General features: G+C 41.5%; 1 protein-coding gene across 1 annotated transcript in view; it reads right to left on the bottom strand.

Annotated features, from left to right (window-relative positions):
* diaph2 (diaphanous-related formin 2) overlaps nt 1-19,805 on the bottom strand; it is a 529,613-nt gene that overhangs the window by 306,659 nt on the left and 203,149 nt on the right. The window contains exons 17-18 of the mRNA XM_034291816.1: nt 17,353-17,648; nt 4,601-4,715 (exon numbers count right to left, since the gene is read on the bottom strand). Coding sequence (XP_034147707.1) covers nt 4,601-4,715; nt 17,353-17,648 — 411 coding nt within the window. The remainder of the gene's footprint in view (nt 1-4,600; nt 4,716-17,352; nt 17,649-19,805) is intronic.

The raw sequence follows: 19,805 nt of genomic DNA, 5'->3' as shown, positions 1-19,805 counted from the left end.
GAAACAAATAACTATCTTCTGAAGCACAGAATCATTGTTCTGAAAAATGAAGGCCATCACAAGTAGGAAATAGACAAAAAACTAAAGATCTTGTACAACGGTGTTTAATACACCCTTTACAAAAGAGGCATACTGGCTCCAACCAGAATAAAAAGAAGTGGGAGGCCCTGGTGCAAAGACAAATACATTAGTGTGTCTAGTTTGAGAAACAGATTCCTCAGAGGTCTTCAACTGGCAGCTTCTTTAAATAGTACCTACAACATCAGTCTCAATGTCAACAGTGAAAAGGTGACTATGGGATGATGACCATCTAAGCAGTTTCAAAGAAAAAGCTATTTCTCAGATGGGTCAATAAAAAGAAAAGAATAAGATGGGCAAAAGAACATTGGACAGAAGAAGACTGGAAAAAGTGTTATGGACAGACAAACCTAAGTTTGAGGTGTTCGTATCACAAAGAAAATCTGAAAGACAAAGACCAAATTAAAAGATGATGGAGGAGAACTTGAAGCCATCTGTCAAGCATGGTGGAGGCAATGTGATGGTCTAGGGGTGCTTTACTGTTAATTAATAAATTGGGAGATTTGTACAGGGTAAACGAGATCTTGAAGGAGGACTATCACACTATTTTGCAACGCCGTAGTGTTTATTAGACAAATTAGTTACATCTGCAGCTAGGCAAAACACTAGAATATAGGTGAGTAAATAAAAATCTAAAACAATGTGAAAAGGTGCAATCTCATATGCCGCGACTCTGCTTGATTTCGGCAGGCCCCTTTGCCAATACTGCTGGTTTCAAGCGGAACCGATGTTGGCTGTTATTGCAGCAAGGTAGCCCTAATTGGAAATACAGTAGGAATCTGATAATCTTAAGAGGTTGGAAGCAGAGCTGGAAATCCCTGTTTATTATAATTTCCCTTTCTTGTTAAACCCATTAAACAGTCAGGCTCATGAAGCAGCGGGGGAGACCGCCAGTGCTGCACTCTCAGTTCTTTTCTGAGGGCGAGCACTACCAATGAAATGTGCACTGGAGAAACTAAGAAAACTCTTCTAATGGAGCAGGGTTTAAAAAAAAAATATCTCAGACAATGCGAGTAACAAGCGTGACTCCAGAGGAGCGGCGAGTTAAACAGCAGCCTCTTTGCACCATTTTTGAGGAGCAGCTCCCTGGGGAATGCATTTACACCTGCTTTGCCTCATACTTCACGAAGCAGCAGTCCCCCAACGTGTGCATTAGTTATAAATACATGATGTAGGAGAAAGAGGAAAGGGGCGAGCAAAACCAACACATGGAGAGCTGGCCAAACTCCCCACTAGTTAAATAAAGGGGGCTATTTTCCAGACAAATTAGGTTGGCTGCTGGTAGGGACTTCTTTGGCAGGTTTGCTGAGAGGATTTATAGTCCTTACAATTCAGTGTGAATATGAGGGTCTCGCAAACTAATTCCTGTAACAACTGTAACAGGTAGAGACGTCTCTACCTGCTTGTTCTCTCACAAGAAATTCAAATATCACCTCACACAACATATAAAGAAGCCACTTCAATAGGTTATTGATGCTCCAAATCAGAAGCTGTGGATCACATGTCACTGTCTAAACTGGGCTGCTGGGAATGTCGAAGGCCAACAGTCATTTTAGAAAAATTACACTAAGCGTAAAACATTATCTTAATCAATGGCATCCATAGGTCCCACACATTTAAATGTTTCCCATTATAAAGTGAAGCTACAAAACATATTATACAAACAATTATGGTCAGGGGCATTCAGTCACTACAACCAATGCACAAGTGTTATTTCCCCATGTTACCCTGCCCTAGGAAAAAAAGGAGAACATAAGAGAATGGAATTCCTGATGTCAAACACAATGTTTTATTCATGAGCGTATCATGTTCTATTTCAGCAATAAAAAGCTGAGAAAGTTGCTCAACGAACCCGCTGCAGGCAAACATGTATAGTGATCTAGCTTAGGTCCCTCCCAAAGGAATCTGCTATATCATGCTATATCATGCCTTTCAGAGATGCCAGCGGAAATACGGGGCTTGCCATATGTCCAACTGAATTTGAATAAATACCCTAAAAGGAAATATAAAACAGACGTATTGCCAATATATAATTTATATGCCTAGAAGTAATTATTATTATAATGTTATTAAAAATAAGCGAGTGATACAAACTTACATGAAACTTAACCATAATGTCTCTCCCCAGAAAAAGGTACAGCAGTGACATCACCGTGTATTAAATGTATCCATTTGCATTTGCAAATGTATTATTTATTCTTTATTATACATGTGTGTGCTTCCCGGCCAGATTCCCATGAATCCACAGATGTAACTCACGGCCCCTCCTAACCACTGTGCTTCTACACTGTTGTTGCCTGCTGCTTGGGGTTTCAGGGTGGGGGTTTTGGAAAAGCACTTTGTGACAACTGCTTATAAATACATTTGATTGATTGATTGATGCAAGCCAAAAAAGTATAGAATAACAGGAAGCCTTTGAAATGCAGTATAATTTCCAGGAAATGAAGGTCACTGGAGGTGACAATTTCTACAAAATGATTTTGATTGGAAACAAGTTCTATATTCTAAACGCAAAGAGCTTAAAGAACAAGAGTTTTGCGACAGTTAACACAACACTGGAATATGGTGAGTGCAGCCTCTGTTCTCCTTCAAAGTTAGGACCAAACAGTTGGAGCTGCAACCTGTGGCTCGAAAGGAACATGCTAAAAACAATTCCATACAATACGCAAGTTCAGTAAAATTTGCAGATTAAGGGCTTCGACCCTAGGGCATTTTAAAGAATGGAATAAAGTACAAGCACAGTATAGAAATGTAATAAGGAGTTATATATATTTTTTTCGTTTTTTGTCTAAGGTGAAAACTGATAGGAATTGTATTTCACATCAAACAGAAGAACAACACACAAAATCTACTATTCATTATCGCTGGTGTTAATTAGTGAGCTTGTTTCTCCACTGGAATGTCACAGTTGCTTTGTATGCCTGTAACACTCTCATGATGTCTACCTCCCATCGCTGATGCCATGTTAAAAACACAGCTAATGGCAGATAACACAAAAATGCCTCTCTCCCGCAGACTCTCTCACTCTCGTTATTTTTCGGGTGCAGCTGAAGAGTCGAGGTGTCATGGCAGCAGAGCAATAAACCAGACAGTGTCTCAATCTCTCGCTCGATTCTGCTCTCTCAGCACGAAGCCCGGGGTTGTTTCCGGGTGTTTGCCGAGGTGTCAGGCCTGCATGGCGGCATTAACAGACACTGCCTCGTCACCACTCCCGCAGAGAGCGCGGCGTGACGTAGCTCTCAGGCCATCCCTGATCGCTTCATTAAGGCCGGCTACATCTGCCCCCAGGTTTCCATTATGACTCCCAACATCTGCATTGTGACAAATAAACACATCAAAGCTTAGAAACTAAATTGCTGTGTGTGTGTGTGTGTGTATGTGTGTGTGTGTGTGTGTTATGAAGCAGCAGAGAGGTAAGACTTCCGGTGTCATCGGGGGAGAGTAGAGAGAGAGAAGGGAGAGAGGAGGAAATGGGGAAGAGGAGGAGCAGGCACTTGAGAGGATAAAGGAGTAATAAGGGGGAGATGAGAAGCAGCAGGAAAATGAAAGGGGAAAGAAGGAGAAGGTAAAGGATGAAGGAAGAGGGGAGATGAAGAGAAGGAGCAGGAAGAGGGGAGATGAAGAGAAGGAGCAGGAAGAGCAGAAACGTGGAGGAGAGTGTGTCGGGGGAACAGTGTAGGCAGCTGGGTAGTCATCACACCCGCCAACTCAGCAAAGGGACGCTGTTCCACCTCTGCCTGACAGGGCTTCACTTTACCCCCACCTCTCACTACAGCAGGAATACCAGAACACAGGCTTGTCAAGGAGCCGGAAAACGCTGGCCGTGTCTTGGGAGAATCACACACCAGCCTGACGCTAAGACACACCCAATAACACGCGCTTTTCTTTCTGCTTGTGTAATTCATCAGCAAGTTAGGCAGTCTGGATATGGATCTCGTGAAAAGAAACTGGACGGGACAAGAGTCAACTCCCAGAGCTTCCCTGACTGGGTCCCCCCAAGCCATATCATTCACTGGACTGGAAAAAGCAGGGGACGAGTCAAGCGTGACTGTCCTCTGTGCGCTCAGTCTCACGCTTGCTCCCATGCACGTGTGTCAAAGCACATAACACATATAGAAATACTATAAAATTTTTACTCTTTTCCCATGCGCTGTATGCATAGGAATACGTGCGCACAGACACACATGCAGAGAGAAAGCCACTCAGCAAATACGAAGAATCCCTACTTCAGTTACTCCAGACTCAACACTGACACACAAACAGCACAACTGCAGCGGACCCTCTAATTGGCACAGAGAATCGAGATTTCAACACACAGCCGCCCACAGATGGATAGGTTCGCTTTTCCTTTTTTGCTTCGTAACAATAATTAACAGTTCACAGAGGAAAATGGTTTCCTACGGTGTCAGGAGATGAAAGCTGCATGGTTTCCTGGAGCCAGGGTGGCCAATTGAAGTGTGTCTGGGAGATTAGAGAGTTAAAGGCGCCTGGAGAGAGATGAGGCCTGATGGGGCTTGCTTACCTTTGGTCCTGGAGGAAAAGCTGTGGGAGAGCTGGGCAAGGAGGTCTTCGTTCTCAAACCTCTCCTCTTTGACTTTGATCCAGAAGCAATTCTCTGCCATTTCCTGAGGCACTATCTGCAACGACACAAAGAGGATTCCATTATCGCCAGGCCCAATCGGCGGCTGCCATTCCTTCCACAGCCAATCTGGCTGCCACTCTACTCAAATGCCACTTTTTCAAAATCCACTTACCTAGAAATTGGGGTATGTGTGGGTGTATGACTGCAAATGGGTGTGTGTATTTTTGGAAATTGCACTTTGTGTTGAAAATTGCACTTCAGAGTGGCTACTGCTATTTCCTCATTAGCGCCAAACACAGTTTGCTGAAGTTTGTTAATCCAGGCCCTATCCTTCATCTTGCGACTGTCACACATCCTGCAGTTGCTAGAGGGTGTCAAGAACAACACACAAAAACACACTCTGGATCTGTTAAGAATTTATGTACAGGTTACGCTGCATCATTGACCCAATCACCACCATTGTATGTGGATTGCTTATGACTGCATATAAATAAAACTGGCAAGCAGGCTGAGTAATTAAAATACTCCTTGTTAGAGTCTGGTTATTTATTTCCTTGGCGGAAAGCAAAGCACAACTTTTGAAACCGTTCCTCTTATTATTCAGCTGGAATTTTTACTCCATTCCATCTACAAACACTTTGTACAAGACAGTGCCAAAGCATAGTCTTGTACAAAGACACTGATAGTTTTTTTTCCCCAGCAAACCATCAGATAAGTGTAAGCCATCAGATAAGTGTAACTCTTGAAGTTTGATTTGATGTTAATATGAACTAACTGGCCAGTCCAAAAACAGAACAACTATGGAAAACCCACATATATTGCGCAATCATGCCAATTTCTATTTTTCCTCTACTGAAAAATAAATATACATGGGTTAATTATATAACCATATTAAGTAAATTCATGTTCACAACGGGTAGGTTTTATTTTTATATAAAACTATGATTAATAATCATATTGGACATATTTGGTGATAAGCCCTTGTTGAAGATGATGCTTCAGGTAAGCATTACAAATCCTTTTGATTAGGTGCTACCTCAGAAAGGGTTGGATACAAACATTGTATTCTATATCTATATGACTAACTATTCTCACATGATTTTCATATTTGTTTTAAAATGATCCCATTATTCTAATGAAATATAATGACAAAACATAAAAGGTATGAGGTTTCAGCATTTTGGCGTCTGAACTGTCCTTCTGTCACTACGCAATAGTTAATCTGCTACAATAGAATATACATTTTTAACTTACTCAACTGTGCAGCAGTTACATTTATCAGAACTGCATGTTTGATTTTTCATGCATTTTGACATTGGCATAAAGTGCCCATCTAATGTGCAATTAGATTGACTCACATCATTCTTTCATTTTGGTGAAGCTTGCTTCCAGAGTAGAATATAAGCAGTGGTCAACCCATAAAATGATTCTCTTCTGCAGTAGAGTGCAGAGAATTTAACTGGACTTTACTGTGCTGAAATGTATGCCACAAACTGGTTTTATTATTGTAATTTCTTTATTAATTACAGATGCCAGTGAAAAAGTTGAAAAAAAACATCTAGTTGGCACACATTCATAACAAAGGGTCATTTATTGACCAAGGGTCACGGCACCATACTGTGATACTGATGGAAGGCACCAGCACACACAAAACAACAACCAGCTAGAAAAACGCCATGTTCTTGGGAAGTCCATTAGGGTTGCGTCGAGTGCTGCTGCATTTGATAATGGTGGCACTCAGGAGAGACACACTGTTGCAGCAGTGTGGGCAGGGACAAGTGTTCTTTTTCTCATTGCAACCTGTATTATCAGCCCCCCGACGGGACGGCGTAAGTTACGAGGGCAGGCGGCTTGGGGGGGGGGGCATTTGACAGGAGTCGTTTGTTGTATTAAAAAAAGATCCTGGAGCACTCACGACCCGACACTGAGTGTTGCTCACTGACATTGAGAGCTTTAATGGTGGCCGTGAGTGACTTAATAGAAAGTGGAGCCAATGAGAATAGAAAGGAGTGCGAGGGCTATTGTGGCGATGGCTTGCTGGGAGACTCTGGGCTGCTCCCCACACCCCCACCAGGGCCAATTTGTAGCAATAGAGTGGCCTACTCTAGGCTTAGCGGATTCACATCAGGTCCTGAAACGGAGGATCGGCTCCGCAAACGATGGTCTACAGTATTGAGTGAATGCAACGATACAAAGTTCTGCCGTGAGCCCCTGCTCATGTCAGATGGAAACAGCGAAGGGTAGGACATCTCTAAGGCTGCACTTACACAGGTAGCCCAAACTGGATCGACTGTTACCAACTGAGTTTTTGGACCAATCATGCCACAGCCTTTGCCAATAATTGTTAAAGCCAATTTAGATTACATTGTGATCAATCCCGGAAACAAATGAATACACTCATTCTAAATGACAGCAAAACGCCATTGTGCAATCATGCAATAATGCTATTCCACGGTTAACCCTTTGCGTACCGAACACTAGACGACTAAGTCAGAAGAAGGTACTAATTGGCCAAGGCGAATAAACACTTGAGATTCTTCATGCCAGGTCATCGTGGTTACTATAAGGTTTAGTGGCCCTTGACAAATCTACCAGCTGCCATCTTTAGCTGCAGATGAAAGATAAACAAGCTAACACTGTGACCTCCTCTATGAATAGCCTATTGAACCTAACAGAACATAAGAAGGAAACTGGAGCTGAGTAGCATAGGAGAGAAACTAAAAGATCAGCTCCTGGTTTCAGGGACTGACAGAGCTGAGAGCACTTCTGGTGAGGAAAGGAAGGAATTTCAGAGGTTGTGTTGTTTCTTCCTCATTTTTTTCTGGTCTCTGAGAATGATTGTGCTAATCTATATAATAATAGCTGTGTCACTCTGAAAAGATAATTAGAGCTCTGCATAGTTTGTAAAACAAATTGACTGGTTTGAAGACAAGGAAAACAGCCTGGAAGCACGATTATAGCAAAATGTGTTTGCAATTAAGCGAAAATTACCACTGCAGAAAAGACTGAATGACAAGCATTATATATTTTTTAAATTATTGTTTCTTACACTTTCGTTATTTGCTCAGCAGTGCTATAGTGGAGATGTTTGCTTCTCATAAAATTTGCAAAAACCAACATATATAATTGTGGACCTTCAAGGGTGCTGTCAAAAGTAATTTATTTTTCAAATACATCAAATACATGAAAATGTTGGATTGATTCTAATGGGAAAACGCATTGAAATGACGCGGAGCACGTCTAACCCAGCAAGGGACAAGCCAAATCTAGAGGTCCCCCTCTGCTTAAGCGTGTCTTACAGTAGATGACAGATATTGACTCTAACCCACGGCTTCTGGACCCCCTCCCTCAACTCAATGTGGAGTATTTGATACAGCAGCATGTCCCAAATCACTGCTAAACCACATGCCAGCCCCATGCCCTCCATATCTCCGCCCCGCCAGCTACTCTCCAAACTAATTGTACCTTCTGCACTGCATCAACAGATCATCTCAGCAGCGAATGATGCAGGGTACTGTGTAATTTAACCACTCCTTTACCTGAGTGTGAAGTAGTTCACTTTGTTGCTAGTTTAAGCCTGCCCGTAGGTTGTTGGTAAATAACTTTTTGTGTATGAGGAGAATCACTTTCAGGGCCCCTTTAGAGAAACTGACTAAAATAAACTTTGTGAAATGGATTAATTTGCTGAAGGAAGACTGGGAGAATGTCCTCATTAAGAATGGCAATGTGACAATAAAGGGTTCCAGTATAGTAGGTCACTAAAGACGAATATGTAGCAATCCGCCTTAGACTTAGCCTGAGCAATCATTTACTTTGCTGTAAACGTGTTGCTGTTCCCCAGTGTTCTAACTATAGGAGAAGTTACATTACAGAACCTCCAGGCAACAATCTACAGTCCCGTTTCGGGAAAATCCTTTACATGTGCAGAAAAAAGAGAAAAAAGTTGTTCTCGCTTTATTGCTTCTGGCTGCTTTTACCCACGCTGGTGATATATCTTTTCTTTTTTGCAGGTCTCCTGTGAGTGATTTTAAAAAGCAAAAGGCGGACAAAACCCTCACTCTAAATTCTAACCTCTTGCTCTCTCCCTCTAGTTCTCCCTCTGTCAACTCCCACCCATCTCTATGAAGTATCCTGCAACAAAAGTTATTCATCTCTTTTTCCTCCACACGTACAGTAATTACAGTTAGGTTGTACATTCCACCTGTTCCATCAGTTTAAAGATAAGGCCTTCTTATGGTATATATTCACCATGCAACCAGTAATTGTACGCATTCATATGTAGTAACAACCCAGGAAACTAGCGGTCATGTGGTTTAAAGGGGTCCTGAAGGCAAACTCTTCGGTCTCTCTTTCCTGTGGTATCTTTTTAAAGCCTGTAAATGTGTGTATTTGAATGTAACTACAGCACTTCAGTGGTTATGGGGTGGTCTTAGGAACGAGGAGCATGCTGATAATCTTCTTGCATGTCTCCATTCTCCTGTTTCTTTTTAAAGCCCAGGCCACAGCAGTGCTTGGCACTTCCATGGCTCCATCTGCTCCTAACAGAAAAGACAGATGACTCAGGTCCTAGTTAATCGACTCAAGAGACACAGATTGCTTTTGCTCAGGTGGCTCTGAATGCCTTAATTTGAGTGCAATCTAGCCATTTCATTTGCATCTCCCAACCCTAGCGCCTGCGTAGCAAGGTTAACGCAAGATGCACATTCACTCGTCGCTGGGATGGAGACAAATGTGCCAAAGCGGACACACGCACACACAACTGCCTTTAGAACACACACCAATGATAATGAATATATAATGTTGACCGAGATGGCAACACACTAATGATAATCAAAAGTGGCTTACTTTTGTATTGTTTTTCTACTGCAGCCACAAAGGAGTTGCCATCTCGGTCAGCAGTATAATGTCATAATGATATGACTGATCATATGACAGAATGTGACTAGGCACACCTGCGGAATCTGCATATGAGCTGAAAAAGTAGCAACCCAAACCTGTCTCCAAGACATTTGAAATACTTCTATAATTAATGCCCACCATTTCCTTTACATTGGGTTCTGTCCCATTGCACTACAAGGAACAACACATTTGGAGAACCTGCATTAATTGACATTGCTGCTGGGTGATCTAGAGAGCTGGAATATTTAACATATACAGTACAAGTCAAAAATGTCATCAGGGTGGGAAGTTAGGACGATTTTAAGAAAATAAAAAAAAATATTAGAACATGAGGTAAAAAATATTTTGATAATAAAAACATGAAATTATAAATTAAAACATTGAATTAATAACCCATCCACCTACTCTATTTTCTTGTTTTTGGTGAAAACAAAACATCCAGAGAGCCTCTGTATTGTGGATTGCACACACCGCCCTCCACATGGTTCAGTCCTGTCTCCAAACCAGGTGCCAACAGTACGTGCTAACACTGAATTTCAAGTGAGGAGTGCCGGTGGAGCATCAAGGATGTCTCTGCTTAATAAAGAAATATCTTTTTACCCGAAAACGAAAAGAAAAGATAGAAGAGAAAAAAGAAAGGGTGACAGTATGTTACCCAATTCTTCAAAAAGGAAGGTGGGTGTAGTCTGTGAGTGGTGGAAATTAACACGTTAGCTTAGTCCATAGTTACAGTGCCTTGCGAAAGTATTCGGCCCCCTTGAACTTTTCGACCTTTTGCCACATTTCAGGCTTCAGGCTTTTTGTGAAGAATCAACAACAAGTGGGACACAATCATGAAGTGGAACAAAATATATTGGATATTTCAAACCTTTTTAACAAATAAAAAACAGAAAAATTGGGCGTACAAAATTATTCAGCCCCCTTAAGTTAATACTTTGTAGCGCCACCTCTTGCTGCAATTACAGCTGTAAGTCACTTGGGGTATGTCTCTATCAGTTTTGCACATCGAGAGACTGAAATCTTTGCCCATTCCTCCTTGCAAAACAGCTCGAGCTCAGTGAGGTTGGATGGAGAGCGTTTGTGAACAGCAGTTTTCAGTTCTTTCCACAGATTCTCGATTGGATTCAGGTCTGGACTTTGACTTGGCCATTCTAACACCTGGATATGTTTATTTGTGAACCATTCCATTGTAGATTTTGCTTTATGTTTTGGATCATTGTCTTGTTGGAAGACAAATCTCCATCCCAGTCTCAGGTCTTTTGCAGACTCCATCAGGTTTTCTTCCAGAATGGTCCTGTATTTGGCTCCATCCATCTTCCCATCGATTTTCACCATCTTCCCTGTCCCTGCTGAAGAAAAGCAGGCCCAAACCATGATGCTGTCACCACCATGTTTGACAGTGGGGATGGTGTGTTCAGGGTGATGAGCTGTGTTGCTTTTACGCCAAACATTACGTTTTGCATTGTTGCCAAAAAGTTCGATTTTGGTTTCATCTGACCAGAGCACCTTCTTCTACATGTTTGGTGTGTCTCCCAGGTGGCTTGTGGCAAACTTTAAACAACACTTTTTATGGATATCTTTAAGAAATTGCTTTTTTCTTGCCACTCTTCCATAAAGGCCAGATTTGTGCAGTATACGACTGATTGTTGTCCTATGGACAGAGTCTCCCACCTCAGCTGTAGATCTCTGCAATTCATCCAGAGTGATCATGGGCCTCTTGGCTGCATCTCTGATCAGTCTTCTCCTTGTATGAGCTGAAAGTTTAGAGGGACGGCCGGGCCTTCGTAGATTTGCAGTGGTCTGATACTCCTTCCATTTCAATATTATCGCATGCACAGTGCTCCTTGGGATGTTCAAGGCTTGGGAAATCTTTTTGAATCCAAATGCGGCTTTAAACTTCTCGACAACAGTCTCTCGGACCTGGTGTGTTCCCTGTTCTTCATGATGCTCTCTGCGCTTTAAACGGACCTCTGAGACTATCACAGAGCAGGTGCATTTATACGGAGACTTGATTACACACAGGTGGATTCTATTTATCATCATTAGTCATTTAGGTCAACATTGGATCATTCAGAGATCCTCATGGAACTTCTGGAGAGAGTTTGCTGCACTGAAAGTAAAGGGGCTGAATAATTTTGCACGCCCATTTTTTCCATTTTTTATTTGTTAAAAAGGTTTGAAATATCCAAGTGAATTTCGTTCCACTTCATGATTGTGTCCCACTTGTTGTTGATTCTTCACAAAAATTACAGTTTTATATCTTTATGTTTGAGGCCTGAAATGTGGCAAAAGGCCGAAAAGTTCAAGGGGGCTGAATACTTTCGCAAGGCACTGTAAATAGGCTACTGTTGCACCCCTAACATTGGTTACTTAATATATTCACAGAAAAAAGGGGGTCCCTGGGATTAAAAATAAATAAATTGATGAATTTTTTTTAAATATTTATAATTTTCAATAGGAATTCAATCCTTCTATATCATTATATAGATGATAATGTTAATTTATTTAATTTAAGAATTTAATGTACATTTAAGTATTTATATTAAGTGATTCATTAATGATTTTTCCAGCAAAAACATTGAAACTGTTACAGATGGCCTTTAGCATATTTCTTATAGAGGGTACAAGTCTTCCATCAAACAGTAAATTCCACTTATAAGAGCTCATGGTGCCTTCGGCTTTGATGGTTGCATGTGCATGCTAATATAAAGAAAAGGCTTCCACGAGACTCTACATAGTTACGAAGAATAAAATGTATTGTGTTTATTCCGTTTGCTTCACAGTTAACGGAGTACATTAAAGAAATCTTAGACAAAGTAATTCCTACATATAACTTATGCAACTACATATAGAAAACTATTTTGCTCCGCCGTCTAAAACCCCGGAAACACACACTTCGTTACAGCAGAACACAGTCTTAAATCATGACCTGTCTTAAAGTGACGGTAACCAAATAAGAAAGACAAACAATGACAATACATCCCATTACGATACAATGTACATCAATCAAAGAGTCTCCTACCATTATAAAAAATGACAGAAATTACGATAAAAATAATTGGACAACAATGAATACCCAATGTTTAGTGTATACGGCGGGGATACGATTCCCTGTGCACTCAACCAATATCAAAGAACTGCACACCTCAAAAGGTGCTTTGGCTCCCACACCACTGTATGCATCATGATAATCCCCCCCCCAACCCCCGGCGCATCTGGATGGGGCCTGATGTGACATTTTCAGGGGGCCCAAAATCTCTGGCGGCGCCCCTGCAATCAAGTGAATTTCTTTACTAACTCTTAATTTTACTATTTTCCACATTGTAAAACAATAGTGAAGTCCTTTAGGAGTTTTGGAAAACATTACAGGTGACTACCTTATGGCTCAGAGAATGCCAAGAATGTTCTAAGCTGTCATCAGAATCCACAATATATTTTGAGCTTTTTAACATTCTTTTGGTTTCTACACAATCCCATGTGTGTTGACATATGTACTGAATATACACACATGCATATACCTATGAACACATAAAATGTATAGTTGATGCTATATAGAGTCAACATTACAGAATCAATTTTATTTTTGTATACTTAGATTAGCAAATTGGCAAAAACATACACTCCGGAGCAAGTATATACTTGTTTGGCCTTTGGCCAACATAACTGCAGACAAATGATTCTTGTAGCCTTCAATGTGACTGCTGCACCTTACATCAATTCAGCCCACTATTTGCCAGCAAACCGCAAAAATGTTTGAGGTGTTTTCTGCACATTTATACAATAACTACAAACCCGATTCCAAAAAAGTTGGGACACTGTACAATTGTGAATAAAAACAGAATTCAATCATGTGGAAGTTTCAAATATCAATATTTTATTCAGAATACAAAGATCTGGATTGCAGGCTGGCCATTTCAGTACCCGGATCCTTCTTCTATGCAGCCATGACATTGTAATTGATGCAGTATGTGGTCTGGCATTGTCATGTTGGAAAATGCAAGGTCTTCCCCGAAAGAGACGACGTCTGGATGGGAGCATATGTTCTTCTAGAACTTGGATATAACTGTCAGCATTGACAGCATTTCCAGATGTGTAGGTTGCCCATGCCACACGCACTCATGCAACCCTATACCATCAGAGATGCGGGCTTCTGAACTGAGCGCTGATAACAACTTGGGTTGTCTTAGTCCTCTTTAGTCCGGATGACGTGGCGTCCCAGTTTTCCTAAATGAACTTCAAATTTTGATTTGTCTGACCACAGAACACTTTTCCACTTTGCCACAGTCCATTTTAAATGATCCGGCTTCTTTTTTGACCTATAGAGTTTTAGCCGGCAACGGCGAATGGCACGGTGGATTGTGTTCATGGACAATGTTTTCTGGAAGTATTCCTGAGCCCATGTTGTGAATTCCATTACAGTATCACTCCTGTATGTGATGCAGTGCCATCTGAGGGCCCGAAGATCACGGGCATCCAGTATGGTTTTCCGGCCTGGACCCTTACGCACAGAGATTGTTCCAGATTCTCTGAATCTTTGGATGATATTATGCACTTTAGATGATGATAACTTCAAACTCTTTGCAATTTTTCTCTGAGAAACTCCTTTCTGATATTGCTCCACTATTTTCAACGCAGCATTGGGGGAATTGGTGATCCTCTGCCCATCTTGACTTCTGAGAGACACTGCCACTCTGAAAGGCACTTTTTATACCCAATCATGTTGCCAATTGACATAATAAGTTGCAAATTGGTCCTCCAGCTTTTCCTTATCTGTACATTTAACTTTTCCGGCCTCTTATTGCTACCTGTCCCAACTTTTTTGGAATGTGTAGCTCTCATGAAATCCAAAATGAGCAAATATTTGGCATGACATTACAAAATGTCTCACTTTCAACATTCGATATGTTATCTATATTCTATTGTGAATTAAATATAAGTTTATGAGATTTATAAATTATTCAATTCCTTTTTTACTCACAATTTTTGCAGTGTCCCAACTTTTTTGGAATCGGGTTTGTATGAATACAGGTGACTATAAGTGACTTTTTCCTCAAGACAAGATAATTTTGGAAACCCCTCCTCTGTTACTGCGCAAGGGGCTGTGGTCCATATTACCCCAAAAAGCATGCACGGATGCGTACTTCAAAAATCCAGCAGAAATAGTTGCAATATAAACACAAACAATTTTATATTAGACTTACTGTAACATAGCTACTGAAGCTTGTAGCCACCATAGTTTTTGTTTTTCCTGAACAAATCCTAATGAATCATTTGTTTTGTCTGCGGCGAGGATCGAACACTGGTCGCCTACATCACAGTCAGCTTCTCTAACCACTACGCTATTTAACAAGGGGTCAGTTAGTCACTCACCACACTCAGACATTCTAAAAAAAATCACTTTTCTTGGTCAGGTCCGCTTACGTGGTCCAGCAAAAACTACATGATTATCAGCTGATTTGATCATGTCTAGCACACATTCAAGGCCAAGAGTACAGATCAGGGCTATGTAATTTCAACAAAATTAAGCATTCATTTAAAATAACACTATTGCTGAAAATCAAAGATGGGATAGTTTGGATAGTGCTGTGGGGTTGCTTTGTTGCCTCTGTTACTGCGGGTCTTGAACATGTGCAAGGCATCATTAAAAACCAGACATACATACCCTATCAGACACGCCACTATGGGTTTCTTCAATGTACCAAAACAGATTTAATGCATCAGTCAGTTATGTATAGCACCATGTCCTTGTGGAATGCTCTACCACAAGAGGTTACTCAGGCAGAGAGAAAGTTTAGCTAAAATACAAAAAAACATTGTACCACAGTGCCTCTCTTCTCCAAAAAGCTCAAAATGAACTGTACTGAAAGAATATGAATATCATGTTATATTTTTAGTGTTTATTTGTTTAATGACAAAATATTGTTCTGTTTTGTGTGAACCCCAGGAAAAGTGCTGTTTTTGGCAGTGGCTAATAGAGATCCTATTTTAATCCTTAAATTAAGAGAACATTTGGTGTTTTGGAGTCTAATGTTCAACCCAGTGTTGAAACATTATGTCTTGATATGCAACAGGACTACTACCCTAAAATCTAATAAAAAAAATAAATAGAGAAGGGTTAACAGACATTGGACTGTCCTTGATTGGCCAACAAGTCCATATCTGAAACGTCCCCAACCTATAATGATATAAAAAACAGCAATTTTATGGAGAGCACTGCTGAACAGTTTGATACTAAATAGCGCTAGTAGAGGGGCAGCATGCTTACTGATGGCTATAAGAAAGCATTAGTTAACAGTTAGCTGAGCCACCAAGTACTGGTACATGCTCAGAGTAGTCCATTATTAAATCAATGTAATTTCGTTACATTTCCTAAAGACATTTTGTAAAGTGAAGCTTACAAAACTACAATTTGTTCAGCAATGTGGAAAAAAATAATAGCATGGCAAGGTGAGATTTTATATGTTATAAAGGTATTAATAAAACAAAAGAAATATTTTAATAGAATCCCAAATAAATAAAAAGTCTAGAAAAACTATTAATGTTCCTATATTTATACATGTCCATTGATATTACAAAAACACTGTGGAAGGTTCAAACTACAAATGTTCCCAACGCTCTACACATATTTCCTATTTCTCTAGAGAAACCCATTTTTTATTAAAAATGTATAAATACAATTTGAATAACAATATGTATGTGTGTATCGCAATATGTTTTGTGATCAAAACTGCACTGACAGCAAAATTCTAATCCCATCTCATATTGTCAAGTGAGTTTAAATCAGGAACAAATGGACCACTCAGAAGCACTCAAAATATATTATGGAAAGCCATTTTAGAGCATCGTTAGCGTAAAATGAGTGTGACTGTCTTGCTGGAAAAAGATTTCAGAAGACAAAAAATTCCACAAGATTTCCTTTAACCTTTACCAGGTCTATGTTGCTGTTATGTCTCTTTCGAACTACCCAGCCCATACCAATGACAAGAGTACCCATTACACTATGCTTGCAGTAATGCTGAATGGCTTCATTGAGAACATAATGTTCAGTGATATGGGCCGAACATACCAAGATCCATGTCGACAAGAAATCCTTGGGGTTAAGAGCTGGAAACATGATTCATTGTGTGAAAAGAAAAACATTGATAAACATCACACATTAAGGCAGACCTTTTCACCTTGCTATGCAAATTAACAGATAAAACGATTCAAAAGAGGGAGTAAAAAGTATTTCCATTTGGCTGTCAATAATTCACTATTAAAAAGCAAGATTCAAGAACCACCAAATGAATGCCATTTGCATCTCCGAGATTTCCTCAGGCAATAGACAAATTAACTTGGAGAAGAACAAAGCACACAGGAAGTGAACAGCCTCTGCTGAAATTGTTTTCAAATGTGTTGGAATATCACACAACACTGTCTTCATTCGATCAGGTTAAGAACGCAAGGACACTGGAGTGAAAGAAACAGTTTAGGCAAGGATCGCTTGGAATGGGTGCCCTGCACAGTGCGGAGGGCTCTGTGACAGATCGCTTGCCTGAATAGGCAGACCATACAGTAGTATGAATAGGACCCAATCTCTTGGTTTGTAGACCTGTAATTTGGGTGTACAATTCCAAACGGCACACTGTGACACACTGTGCACACACGAAACCCCCCAACAAAAAGAATCCCAATTCTTATGCAGTGCCTGCACACGTCCATGGGTACAATTCATAAGGGTGCGCTTGATTTGCTCATTTGGGTTTCAGTCTAAACAACAGTAGAAGTGTAGACAGTATATGACGCTACTATACCTTAGACCAGTTGACCCTCTTCATGACGACCTCTGGTTTGTAAGTCTTCTTGGGCTCCAGTCCATAAGGCAGCTTGATGACTGGCGGGGCCATCATAGGAGGTGGAGGGATGCCCGGTGCCCCGGGGAAGGGCGGAGGTGGTGGTGGTCCACACCCAGGTGGAGGGGGAGGTGGGGGTGGCCCTCCACCTGGAGGTGGCGGGGGTGGTGGCAGCAATGAGGCATGCCCAGGAGGGGGCGGAGGCGGGGGAGGAGGTGGAGGGCACCCGCCGGGTGGGGGCGGAGGTGGGGGGGGGCGGAGGAGGGGCCAAACTCCCTGGTCCGCCGACCCTGGCCGCCACTGGCCCGGATGCGACCTGCAAAGACAAGACGCCGCTTTTAGAGACGGGACACGCCTCCCTTCCATCCCTGAAGTTCGTGTTGCTTGGGGCAGTTTGTTCAAGGTTATCCACCTCAATTACGCCTATACGGAAAATGAATTAATCACAAGTCCCCATTCAAATCGATAAGCGCTACGTTCCAGCCAATCTATTTTTATATTTAATCCTACCCGATTAGCAAAATCTTGGTAGATAACTTGAAAAAACGGCCTCAGGAGAGCAGTGCTTTTACCACCATTACATGCATCACACTGGTCCAGCTAATGCACCTGGGTGAAATCCCTGTTAGGGACCGTGGAGAGGGGTATGAGTATCCTGGGGGGAAAGGGACAGCCATTATGGTACTTACTCCAATTATAGATGATTGTCTTGACCCTGTGAGTGAGAGCGTGTGTGTGTGTGTATTTAAATGTGTGAAGAGACGGTAAAAGCCTGTCTAGGGACTATCGTCCTTTTTGCTATTGTCCCTTGGGTTTGAGTCTCACTGCAATGGTCACAGTCCAGCATTGCTTGACTTCACAATTATGAAAGTGGGTCACTCAGCTCCTTGAGACTGTCTATCAGACATTAAACATGTAGATACATACACACGAAAGTAATAAGCAGCAGGCAAACTTTGCAGGGGCATATGACACCTTTCCAATTAGAAGTACACTAAAAAGCTCTCTGATATGTTAAGTACACGTGTGGCGATCTGTCGAGGGAGAAAAATGCAAGTGCAATCACGGTTCACTGCAGTATGGGTGTCACATGTCTCATGTTCTACATGGTACACTGCCCGCACTCAGTAGTAGTGGGCCTCTAAAAGCCAATATACACCCATTGAGTGGTCACCCTTTCAAACATAGTTTCACATACAAGCAGAAAGCCGCATTTGAGTTCATGATGCGTTTAATTCAATCAGATAAGAAAATAGGCAAGCTGAATTATTGGTGTTGATTACCATGAAAATTGCTTCTGTTCTTTGCTAATAGATAAAGTGTATGAGAAGAATAGAGCCACCTGAACCAGCATTGCTAATGGTATGCTAATGCTATGCTGACACTATCTATAGCAGAATGGTTTAGCAGGTAGATAATGCATTTCATCAAATTTCACCTGCTGGGACACTCATTCCCTATTGAAGTGTGTGCCCAGTGTACATGCAACTGACACCTAACCAACTGGGGAGAGGCCTGTGGATTGGCTAGCCACGATTTGACTCTGAGACAAACGCTGCCCTTTTGAAGTCGGCGGGATGGGTCTCACAAAGAAAGGCTATTAGGTGATAGACAGGGGCTAAATTAAACCCATTACCGATAAGACACGGAACAGCTAATACGTTGACAAGTCTGTCCTATCATACGGCTCCACAGCATAAACACGGGCTGTTTATAATCACTGAAAAGGGTGGGGGGAGGGGACGGTTTAGAGAGAAAAAAAACATATGCTATTAGAACAATTAGAAGGCCCATGGCAAAGATAGGATTTGACCTTTGGTTTTGAATAGAAGACAACGAGGGTCTTGCTTTAATGGAGTGGGCCCATTAATGTTTCCACAACGTTGACCAAAGGCAAGTTTCTAATTCCCGAAAACCAATTTCGCTCCCCTCACACGGCTCATTATCTGGGTAACGCGCAACCAGTCTCATTTTTAAAGGCATTACAGATTGTTTGATTACACAATGCCACAAGTGGATTGTTTATTAGTTGGGAAATTAAAAAGGTATATAGAATGGTGAGGAGCATTTGAGGCAGGCTGCCCCAACAGCCCTCAATGGGAGCGCCCCCAGTTCCAATGATTATATGTCTGTCAATCTCCAAGCCTGCCGTGGCCCATTTTCAGATTAATACAAGAGAATGGAAGCAAATTAGCTGCTAAATTAGAACGCCGTCTTTTCCAAATTCAGGGGCCCTCCGAGCCTGCTGGCTCTGACGGCTCCTGCTCTGTCATTTTCTCACTCTCCCCCTGCCGTGCTCCGGGGCCTACAGCCTCGCTTGTCTACCGGATGCTAATCAACCCAGCCTTTTGCAGCACCCTTGAGGGGTCCTGCACCAACATTTCCAGTCTCCTCCTCCTTCTCTCACAGGTAAA

Source organism: Esox lucius, chromosome 4 (genome assembly GCF_011004845.1).
Source record: "Esox lucius isolate fEsoLuc1 chromosome 4, fEsoLuc1.pri, whole genome shotgun sequence".
NCBI classification, from domain to species: Eukaryota; Metazoa; Chordata; class Actinopteri; order Esociformes; family Esocidae; genus Esox; species Esox lucius.
Note: the sequence above shows the minus strand (reverse complement) of the source record. Positions and strands in the feature narration are given on the sequence as shown.